Source organism: Rattus norvegicus, chromosome 13 (assembly GCF_036323735.1).
Source record: "Rattus norvegicus strain BN/NHsdMcwi chromosome 13, GRCr8, whole genome shotgun sequence".
NCBI classification, from domain to species: domain Eukaryota; kingdom Metazoa; phylum Chordata; class Mammalia; order Rodentia; family Muridae; genus Rattus; species Rattus norvegicus.
The window spans coordinates 80,793,649-80,805,739 of NC_086031.1; the positions used below are offsets into that span (position 1 = coordinate 80,793,649).

General features: G+C 44.4%; 1 protein-coding gene across 12 annotated transcripts in view; it reads right to left on the reverse strand.

Moving 5' to 3' along the window:
* The window catches only part of Pou2f1 (POU class 2 homeobox 1), a 142,678-nt gene extending 140,047 nt beyond the window's left edge, over window positions 1-2,631 (reverse strand). For 5 of the 12 annotated variants that reach the window (XR_005492198.2, XR_005492197.2, XR_595497.4 and 2 more), the window contains exon 1: window positions 2,533-2,631. Coding sequence is in view for 2 of the 12 variants with exons in the window: in XM_008769599.4 (XP_008767821.1) it covers window positions 2,533-2,593 (61 nt within the window). In the remaining 10 variants the exon portion in view is untranslated. 12 annotated transcript variants of the gene reach the window in all.
* Between the last annotated feature and the right edge of the window lie 9,460 nt (window positions 2,632-12,091).

Here is a 12,091-nt window from a genome sequence, read left to right on the forward strand (position 1 = left end):
CTACAGCATTCAGGCCCTACCTACAGGATGTGAAAGGGAAAAAAATTGTGAGTAGTTTTTCTTTTTTTTAAATTAGTCTGCATTTACTCCTTTAGATCTAAAATTTTGTTACAAATTAGGTGAAGTCTAATGTTTTCATATATTCACTACACTGGTTTACTGTGATTGCAAAGGCTTAAGACATTAACATGATTCCTCAAACACCTCCCCTAGAAAGCAACATCTTTTTACCTTTTAAAAACAAAACTCTTACAGGAGAGACCAGAAATCAAAATTATTGTTTTCTCTAAACAGTAAAAGTGAATTGGTTTTCATAAGCCAATTGTCCTAAGCCTAGATAAAACAAAATCAATTCTGACACTTAAAGCAAGGGGCCAGCAAGCTATGCAAGTTCCAAGATCAGGGTGGACCAATGCCTCTGTTTATCTTCTATTTTCAATCATTTAACCATGACCAAAGAAAACAACCCCATTTCTGTTTTCCTTACTGCTGCAATTAAAACAGGCAGGTCTATGTCAGTAATAACAAGAATGCCGGCCTCCCTTCAAGTTGGTGCAGAAACTGGAAAAGCAGCCCCGCTGAGTGAGAAAGTATCCAAGTGTTGTCAACCGGACTTTCTAAAATACCTAGCTACTCCATCGCTCCTGGAAGGAAAGTCTACCCGTTTTACAAATACTACAAAGCTTTACATAGCCTGATCGAGTTTAACTCAGGAAGAGAGGGACTATTCCCACCACAAAGTCCTCTATTTGTACTAAACTAGTAGCTCACAGAAGCCTCTGTAAATTGGGAATAAGGTTCACAAACTATAAACTGTACGATTTCTCCTTTTAGGAGAAAACAAGTCAACCTCAGAGCTGATGCTTAGCTCGGAGCTGTTTTTATGCTGGAAGGTCCCCAAGAGGATGTGTTTTGCCTGCGGAGGAGGGGACTCGAGTGGCAGTTGGTGGGGGAGTCATTTTGGTTATTAGTAAATAAATCAAGCAGCAGAGAACAAGGCCTAAGCAACTACTGGGGCAGTCCAGGCCTACTTCTCTCCGTGTCTTCCCAGCACAGACTGGGTTTGATCTCAGAGCCCTGTGGATTGCCAAGGAGGAGAAGAAAAAAAATTATATCGAACCACAAAAGCACATGGGGCGAATGTAAAATATAAACACGGCGTTGGGCTGTGAGTGGCTGTTATTAAAGGTCTGAATTACTAAACATGAGAGGCGGGGAAAGCCAGGCGGCCATTTCAAGAATATAAACCTCCCTGAATTAGACATTATTCAAATGAGAAGCAAGTAGAGAAGACCCAGCACGCAGCTAGAAAGCACCACTACACACAGTCAGGGAGGGGGATCTCCGTGGCTAGCCACCACCCCCGATCCCCGCAGGACAGAAGAAATCTAGAATATGATCAACTTGTCAGGCCAGCCTTTTGAGGGCAGGAGGGCAATCCTTTACGGTCCAGTTCTCGGGTGGCCTCTGAGAGCTCCCCGCCTAGGAGCGAGAGGGCCCCCAGGGCCACCCGCGCGTGGGGGTGGGGATGTGCGCGAAGGAGCCACCAGACCCCGCGAGCACCTTCAACCCAACTGTCCCGCGACCCACGGCAGCGCGGACCTCTGGATGCGGGCCCGGGAAACACGGACGACCGAAGCCATTTCCACGGAAGGGAACTTCCCCGAGGGTTCCTCCCACCCAGCCCAGCCTCCTAAGAGTCCGGGGGACCCCAGAGCGGGCTCACAACCCGCAGGCCACCTCACAGGGCCCACGCCGCGCTGCCCCTAACCACAGACACAGACTGGGGTCAGGCCGCTGCCCCGGGCACGAGCAGGGCGCGGCTGAGGGGCCCGGGCCGTGACCCCCGGGCTCGGCCCCACGAGGACCCCCCGCATGGCCGGGGGCAGGGCGCCACCCCCGGGTGCGTCCCGCGGCTAGCAGCGTCCCCCAGCCCGAGCCCGCGCCGGCTCCCAATCCTGGGGGCGCCGCGCGGGTGTCCAGCAGCCGGGGTCCGCTTGGGCCCCGCCGCCCACCGGCATTGTGCTCTCCGCCACCTCTGGCCCCTCCACGCCCCCCCCCGCCCGTCCAGGTCTCCCGCCCGCACCCCGCCGCGCCCCGCCAGCCCAACAGCTATGAATATGTAAAATGTCTTTATTGTCCTCTCCCGTTGCCCCGGCCCCGACGCCTGCCGCCCGCCGCGGACCCGCTCGGATTCGGACACCGTGCGAGGAGGCGGCGGCGGCCGGTGGAGGAGGGCCGGTGCCGGCGGGCGGGCGGGCCGGCGCGGCGACGGGGTGGGCCGGGGGCAGGAGGAGCGCGGTGGCTCACAGCCCCCTTTGCCCCGGGTCTTCTTCCCCCTCCGCCCGGCCGCTCCGAGCTCCTTTTCCCCCTCCGCTCGGCGCCCAGAGGGGGCTGTGTTTCCCGGCCCCCCATCTCCTCGCCGTTAATTATAATAATCCTGAGTACTAATAAATTATGCTAAGTCGCGGGGGGGCAGCGAGAGCCGGGGTTGAGTATGAATATGAATATGTAAAATGCTGTAATGATTACCTGCTGCTGCTGCCGCCGCGGCTGAACTCTCATCTTGACTCGCTGCTCCTCCGTCCGCCATTTTGAATATTTTAACCAAAATCGCCCGGTCGATAAACCCTCCCTCGCTCCCGCTCCCCTCCCCCTCCCGCCCTAATCGCCTCCTCCCTCTTTGCATCCTCCCGTTCCTTCCTCTCCCTAGGCGCGCGCCAGGGGGCGCACGAGGCCGGCACTGCTTTCTGCCGGCCCCCTTGGAAGAGCTCCACCCCCCTGCGCGCGCGTTGCGCACGCGCGTCCAGGCTGCAGGGACGCCCCCCCCCCCGCCTCCCTCAGGCAGCTAAAGTGCCCCCCAACCTGCCAATCATCTCTTCCTTTTTTCCTCCTCTCCCCGTCCGCGCCACTTTGCGCACGCGCAGTTTCCTCCACGCGCCTGCGAGGCGGAGAGCGCATGCGCCTCTCTTCGCCCTTTCCAGGAGCGCAGCTTCACCCCAAAGAGTAGTGTGTCAAGTGCTTGTTTACATCTTCTGATAGTCTTCTCGTCTTCCGTGTTATTCCCCTCCCGGATAAGTTCCGGATTTCCACGGTGGTATTGTAAAAGGGCAACGTGCACGGGGGTTCACAGCGAGGACGCGCATGAGAAATTAGCGAGCGCTCCACGGCCGCGCCCCGGCGCTCCGCACTTTAAAAGGCTTTCCGCGCAGTTGACTGCGACAAAGGAGGGGCCGCTCCCCTCCGAGGTAATTTCCGGCCCTGTGTGCAGGTGGGGGCGGAAACGCCCTCGGCGGGCAACGGGCTCCGAGGCACCTGCTGGGCCACGCGCGGACGTCCCGCTTTAAATTTGAATCCGAACTAATCCCCGCCCCGCTACTCAACCCACGCCGCAGATTCGAGGCGGGCGCGCGCGCGCGGGGGCGTGTCCTGGCGGCTCTAATTAGCCGGGTGTAGCGTCTGCTCCACTTGTCGCGCGTGCCCTGCGAAGCCACTGGGAGCGGCTTGTCCCAGTCGCCCTTTCACGCGCCCACCTCGGGCGAAACAAACAGACCCCATCTGCGCTGGGACTCCTCTTTCTTTGCTTCTGGAGCACCTTTTAAAGCCTAAGTTGTAAACTGACCTGATTAAAATTGTGGAAGTTGGCAGTAGCGCCAACGGCCACGAATTCTCTTTGCCCTGTCGCTCATTAAATTCGATAGGGTTTGAGGGGTGGGGAGGATGTGCCTCGTGAACATCTTCCTAAGTAATTAGCCAAAAACATTGCCCAGATTGCTCCTTTACTGCTTAAAAAAAAAAAAATCCTGGTTGAAGACCCAAATCTTTTTTACTAATTCTTAACAAGTCCCAAGAATTTCCTAAAGATTTTTTTTTTTCGGGATACAAACAAAAATATTTTGTGGTGAGCAAAGTAAAAAAGAATAAATTGGTTCTAGGCTGGCCCTGAGTACTACCAAATTTTCAAATGGGTAAAACTGCAGGTTCTCCACCACAAAAAAAAAAAAAAAAAAAAAAAACTAAACAGATCACTACCGGAAAGCAGTTATTTTAATAGTTAAAAGTTTTAATTGTGAGTTTGAGGTTGCTTGCTGAATTCAGTATACCGTATAAGTACAGATAAAGCTGTTTGTCAGTTACAGCCAGTGATTTGAAGTGAGATTGATTTATTTGTGGTAATTAAGCCTTGGGCTGTGCACATGACTGCTTAAACCAAATAATTGGACCACCCTATAATTATTTCAAAATACACAAACCAACACAATAAAGGAAATGCACATTTTAACCATGTTACAATTAACATTTGGAAATATGGCACAAATTATAATACTATAGGGGAAGTCTTGGAATATAATTTAAAGTTAAGTAAATAACACTATTCCTGGCAGGCACAAATTTGAAGTCATCACCACTTACCTATTTCCTTCCTATTTAGTCTTAGTTTGCTCTTAGGTTCAAAAAGTAAATGAACACGACCTTGCTTCAAGTCATTGAAGCTTGATGTGCCATTCATTCTGCATTGTTTCATTTCCATAGAAGGAAGTTGGTGTGGGGAGAATTAGTTTAAAGAAGAGCAATTCTGTGAGGGCAGAAAAAGTTTAAGTTAGTCTGTATCAGACTTTCCCACGATGGCAGTATTTATGTTCCATCCGTGTCCCCCGTGTTTAGCCCAGTGTTTGGCTTTAGTAGATGCTCATAAATGATTATTGGATTTTTAAAAGGCAAATAAAATTATATAACTTTTTAAAAAAACTGATGAAATCATTCAATCATTCTATCATGATCTTGACTAGTTGCTAATATAAGGAAATGTCTAACATAGTATTTTGAGTCTAGCAAACTTAGAAGTATCAACTTTTTCTTTAATCTATGTGGACCTTGGAAGGTATGAACTCTATTACCTCAGTTTTCCGAGATTCAGGAATTGAATAATAAAGAATGTCCAGTGTCATGCTACCCTTAAATGATGCAACTGAATTCAAACATAGGCAAGGGACCTTCTTAACCATTCTTCTATGCCATCTGCTGTGGATCAGGCCATGTCTTTACGGTCTATATAATTAAGTGTGGAGGAGAGAAGTGTATTAACAATGTTTTGATTAGTGATTAGGTATGGTCATGTAACTAAATTGGAATTTTGAGGCCTTTCTTAAATGAAGGAAATATATACTTTTTCCTTCCTTGCTTCTTCCTAAAGTACAGGTATGAGAATCAAAATTCCTTCATCATTCTTGGTCCATGAGAGGCCATTATTTTCATGATACAATATATCATTAGGAATAAGCAGACTAGATTTTTGCCTCTTCAGGCAGAAGAGATCGTGGGACAAAGAATGGCACTGTGTTCCTTAAGTAAACCATAATTCTCCATGCAGCCACACTTGCTTGTTAAGGACTGAGGAGTGAAGACTTTGGGAAATACATTTTAATGATAGGTTTGAGTGACTAAGTTAAAATAATCACTTTTATAAGTATTTCATCTGTTCATAAAGATTAACATTGTAACAGAGCAGAGTAACTTGCTTAATGTTCTGTAGGTGCATTTAGTAACTATCTTATGGCAGAGGTTTGCAAACTGTGTTATGGGACACCTCAGGGTTAGCTTAAGGTCAGATTTTTAAAGAGCAAGACCTCTACCTCCTCTTTACCAGGATGGCTCTGCTTTACCTATATTGGAGCACAAATAAGATATATTTGAAGACGTGGTAATACTACTTCATATATATGTATGGGATTTGCTGCCTGGAAAGACTCTGCCAGGCTGTTACATGCTTGAAGATGCGGTGGAGGTTTCAAGATAAAGTGATTATGGCCATTAGCTATGAATCATTGGAATCATCATCTCCCGTTTGCCATGTTTACAGTGTATGCAGAAGTTATTCCAAGAAAAACCCTAATCCTGCCTTGAACATTTATTTCAGTGGATCTCCTTATTCAACGTGAAAAGGCCTTCTGTTAAGTCTGAGTATGTCTAAGTCAGATGTCTTAACATTCATAAAAGGATGGCAAGCCTATACTGCCTGTAGCTGACTGATAGAATTTATGTTTTATCCTTAATGTACAACGTAGACCATTTCTACTTCTCGAAGAATGTGCACTGAGATCTTTACAATTCAGTACTCATCAAAAACTCGATAACATTTATGGAGATCTGTCTGATAGAGACATAGCTATTTTCCCCTCTAGTTCAGGGTCAACAAATGTACAATACTGCTCTTGCTACTATCTTTTCCAAGCCTCTGGCCAACTTTAATCCATAACCCCTTTCTTAAACTGAGATTAGACTCCTGCTCAAACACAATTCTTTCCAACCAGTGCTTCAGGCAGCCATTGGCATCTCATCAGCATTGGCATGCAACATGAAATCCATTTGCTATTTCACCTTTGGATACTCTTAAAAGCCAAACTGTCAGAAAGCCATGAACTTGAAATTCATCATTTTGTCCCCTTGTAAGATTCTTTCCTAGAACTGCTCTTTGGACTTATGTCATCAGCCTACATTACAATCGTAAGAAAACCTCTCAGAAATGCATCCTATTTACTGTAGTGGTGTTTTTGAGGTGCCTGTTTTCTGAGGATTTTTTTTTGAACATTGAAAGGCAGAGGTTAAGTAGCCCTCCTAACATCACTCAGTGAAGTGGATAAGAATTGAAGAAAGGACTGCCGGGTCACATATCCTCTCCTCCACGGCTTCTTCGTGTCCTCAGACCTGCTCTGCACTTTGGCTTTCACCTGCCTCCCCAACCTGTCTTCCTCCTTTTTGCCCTTCCTCCATTTTCCCTGCCTCTTCCTATCCTTCCTCAGAAACTTTTTTTTTTTTGAGATAAACTCTCCCTGCATTTACTCATCAACTCACTACAATCTGAATCTGCTCCAGTCATTTTCCTGGAACTCCTTTATTGGAAGTCACTGATGACCTCCTAACTGCCAAATCTGATGACATCTTCAGTCCTCATCTCGGCCCATCTCTCAGCAATTTGACAATGTTGATCACTCCATTCTCCGTAAAATCTATCCCTGCCTCTGGCCTCAATGACAAATTGCTCTCCAATTTCTCTTTTTATCTCTCTAACCACATCTTGATTTTCCTCACTGGATCCTCCTCTTCTTCCCATCTAATATAGGTACTCTCCGAGGACATGCCTTTATCTCTCGCTCTTTACGTTGCAATCCTGTTTGATGTCATTATCTATCCCCATAATTTCAGTTGTTACCTTCTGAAGCCGACTCCTAAATCCACACCTTGGTCTTTTTTATTATCAAAGATGTTGCACATATTTCTTTCACTAGAGTAGGAACTGTGAAATGTGAGCATAACCTATGCTGAACATTTTTAAAACATATTTTCTTGCACATTCCATCTATATTATAGTAACTGCCCAATACACGTACAGAGCGAGTATCACACGCAGCATTGGAAACCTGTATCCGACACTGCTGTAAACAGAACATTTCTCTGGATTTTTGGAATATCGTGGTATTAGTGCACATTTAATTCAACCTTTTAATCTTCTGAGGCAACATAATTATAATTGTCTGAATTTTATGTGTTCTAAATATACATTTTCCACATATCAGTATTTTTGAAATCAAAATGAATCTCAGAAGGGGCTTGATTTTAAAATGTATTTTGTTAGTCAGTTGGCAACATTTTAATGGTATCTGACAATCTATGACATTTAAAATATCGTGAAATATCACATTTTGTATTGAGAGTTAAAATTTAGAGCTGCCATTTTAATGGGTGTTTTGTTTTGTTTGTTGGTTGGTTTTGGTTTTTTGAGACAGGGTTTCTTTATGTAGCTCTAGTTGTCCTGGAACTCACTATGTAGACCAGGCTGGCCTCAAACTCATGAGATCTGCCTGCTTCTGCCTCCCAAGTGTTGGGGCCATTTTTCATGTTTTATCCAGTAAGAAATGCTTATTAGTTCTGACTGTTTTTAAAGACGGAAGAAATTTTTAAGGGCTTTTCAGTATTAGAGAAAAGATTTCCTTTCACACAGTAGGTTCACACCTATAAATGTTTCCTCTGCTCCAAATACATAGCAGTGCTAAGTGAACATAGAAAAGTGGGGGCACGGGCTGGAGAGATGGCTCAGTGGTTAAGAGCATTGACTGCTCTTCCAGAGGTCCTGAGTTCAATTCCCAGCAACCACATGGTGGCTTACAACCATCTATAATCACATCTGGTGCCCTCTTCTGGCCTGCAGGCGCATACACGCAGGCAGAAAGCTATATGATGTATATATACATAATAAATAAATAAATGTTTAAAAAAAAAAGACCAACCCCTTAAAAAAAGAAAAAAGAAAATTGGGGGTAGGCTGGAAACAGTGATCTCCATGAATCAGGAGGAAGGCACAAAAGAAAGACCAGAGAGATCAGCATACAGGTGAGTCAGTACAGATCATAACACCCTCAATGAAAGAAATAGAAGTGAGTTTATTCTTGAGCCAAATACGAGTGGTCATGGCCCCTAAACATGGATTCAGCTTGCTTCCAAAGTAAAAACAGTTCTGTGAAATTTTTACAGTTACAAGAACAAAGAAAAGTCATAGTCATAAGGAATTTTCAGGTAAATTGGTAGAACTATCAGGTAGGCAGGTTACAGAGAAGTGGAGAAATCTACGTGTCTCAGATGTGACATTCTGATCTGAGGTAAATGGATTCCAGTGGTCTGTTCATGATTACAAAAGGTTTCCTGTATTAGTCCCAGGGTGTTAGTTCATATGGAGCATGGCAGTGGACTCTTAAAAAGCTGTGATAACCCAAGCTAGTTTGGCTGTGTGTTTCTAATCTCTGTACTCACAAAGTTCTAATCAGTCAATCCACTTTCTAGAATCTTTGTTGAAGATGAGGTTTTATTCCTGAGAACTGTTGTCTAGCTCACACAAACAGGTGATGTCAGGAAGAGAAAGTACAACTGTAGACTTGAGGCTTGAAACATCCCTTTCCACCAGCATACACTTTTTTAAAATGTAGGTAGTATCTCTATGTGTTTATTTTAGTAGCTCCACCTCATATAAATATGAAAACCTGAGCTACAGTGTCTTGTGATGTAAAGGGTTTTTTTGTTTGTTTTGCTTTTTTGAGCTAGGGTTTCTCTATGTAGTCCAAGCTGGCCTTGCACTCCCAGAGATTGGCCTATGTCTGTTTCTGTGTACAGCAATGAAAGCAATGCACCACCATTCTTCTTTCGGAAGCTATGTTTTATACGTTTGTTGCATATCACCCAGTATCTCTTCTTGCAACCTTCTTTTTGCAAAATAAGAATATATCTTTTCTTATTTTCCCCCCCTTTCATAGATGAAAAGATTGTATACCATCTCTACCTGGCCTTCTACACCAAAACCTATGGGCAATTGCTCCCTCTCAGGACATGAGGCTTTTGGTCATTCTTTTTCATATCTCTGCATATTTCACTACATGCATGAACCACGGTTTATTCAACCAGTCCTGTCTTGGTTAGACATGGGTATTTATACCCTATCTCAATCTCAAAATGAGCAACTCATGTATACCTGAATTATTATTTTTTTTTTTTGTGGTTCTTTTTTCGGAGCTGGGGACCGAACCCAGGGCCTTGTGCTTCCTAGGCAAGCGCTCTACCACTGAGCTAAATCCCCAGCCCCATACCTGAATTATTTTATACTGCCACATATCTTCGTAAATAAAGTAAAATTGTTGGGTAACTGCTGACTGTGGCTATAACTTTGTAAGAAGTTGAGAATTTAATCAAGTAGAAAGATAAAGACATAACCTTGCTACCAGGAAGTAAATGCAACTACTTCCTGTGTTGTTCTGATATTACAGCAATCCCTAACCAGCATTCTACTATTTAATTACAGGTTGAGAGGTTGAAGGAAGACAACTGTGCAACTAATAAGTAACAGAAGAGTGATATTGAGAGAGGTCAAAATAAATGCGTGTACTATGAATAAAACTACATATTTCAGTAACTATACTTGTATTACTATATTAAATATATATCATTAGACATTAAATTTAGATGTATAAAATTAAGCCATATTTAAATTTAAAATGACTTGACTATTTCCTTTCTTATTAGTATTGTGTATAAACTTAATACATGTGCGTGTGCATATGTGGAGGTAACAAGGCAACTCTGTGAAGTTGGTTCTCTCCTTCCACCTTTATGTGTATCCCAAAAATTGAACCCAGGTTGTATATTTGCACCTTTACCTGCTGATCCCATCTTGCTGACCCAGGTTTTTCTGGTTTTTAAAATTGCTTCTATACTTTAACTGTACAGTAGGCAATGCCTCAGTTATTTTCCCAATAAGAAAGCTGTTCAGGAACTGGAGAGATGCCTTAACTGTTACAAGAACTGCCTGCTCTTTTGGACGACCCATGTTTGACTCCTACCACTTACATGGTGTCTCACAGCTATAACTCTGTTTCCAGGGACTCTGACACTGTCTTCCAACTTCCTCTGGCACTAAGCACTCAGGTGCACAGATATACATGCAGACAACCCCTCCCCATACATACAAACTGAAATAATTGATTTTTTAAATCTAGTTCAGAAATGAGACTGTCAGAAAGAGATGAGATAGAAGAGTAATACAAATTAAAGGCTAAACCACTAATACCTTGACAAGAGCAACTTCAGGGAGAAAGGGTTTATGTTAGTCCACAGCTATGGGTGCAATCCACCTGCACAAAAGTCATATGAACTCAAGGCAACTGGTCACACTGGTCCACAGTCAGGAAGCAGAGACGGGTGAATGTTGCAGTTTCTTTTCCTTTCTCCTTCTCTTCAGTCTAGAACCCTGCCCATGAAAAGGTGCTGCCCACAGTTAGTGTGTGCTTTCTTACCAATCAAGAAAATCCATTAAAGGCATATCCAGAGGCTAACCTACTCTACACACCCCCACATAGCCATGCACAGAGACTCTTTTGCTTGATGATTCTAGATCTTGTCAAGTTGGCAACCTATATAAACCATGATCTTCCCTTAGAGAGTTTAACATGGAAAGAGAATTTCACCCCATTCTGGCAAGTTGAACTACAGTGCTGTAAGAGAAAGATCAACAGCCCTCGCCAAAAACATCAGCAGTGCTTCAGGTAGGGTATACATTGTGGATGCCATGGTAACTGATTAGACTTGAGGAAGACTCAGTTACTGGAACAGTTAGCTGTGAATGCTGACATCAACCAGACCTGAGGTTATCCCATGTTCTTCACTGACAATTTAGCCTCATGCAAAGCAAAGGAACACTCTGTGCTTCTGGGTCCTCCACTGTGCAGTGGAGATCACATTGTCTAATACCTCTGTAAGATCCTCTGAGGCCTCTACAGTTTCACCAGAAATATCATAGACCCAATGAATAGACAGGGCAAGAGCTGGTGATGGAAGAGACACACAAGTAGTAATAGGCGAAAACTAGCAGATGTCTCTGGGGCTTTTGTTCTTCTATTTCATAGGTCCACATATTTCACATCTAGAGAAAAAAACTGTCCTTCCTTCAATATAGTTCTAGTCAGCTGAGCATTCATAGTGTGGATTAAGTTCATACCATGAAGTACATGCAGATAGAAGGCTTGGAGCAGATGCCAGTCGTGGTGGGCAATAGTTCAGAGCCAGGGAGTAAAGGTAAGTGAGATCTTGGAAACAAGTATGATTCTGGTTGAGCGGCTGCAAAGCCCTCAAGTCGTACATGCAACATGATGTCCAATGCCTGTAGTTCCAGACTTCGAGACATAGAGGAAGGAGGATAAAGAGTTCAGGGCCAGCCAGTTGGCTACATAGCAAGTTCAATGCCAGCCTGAGCTACATAAGATCCTGTCTCAACAAAAGCACAAACACCAAGATATATAAAAGGGGAACCCTAGTACCAGGCTGATGGTAGTACCTGGAGGCTGAGGCAGGAGGATCATGTGTCAGGAGTAACTTGGTCAGTAAGAAGAATTACAAAGTCAAAAAAGCAGATGGATGGGCTGTGGGCATTAGAAAAGCAGTGATGAAGAGTACTTACTCCATACTGTTGAGGACCAGTTTGTATTCCAGCTGGCACATACCAAACCCAGCCATCACAGTCACCCTAGCCCCAGAGGAAGGCAGACAGAAACAG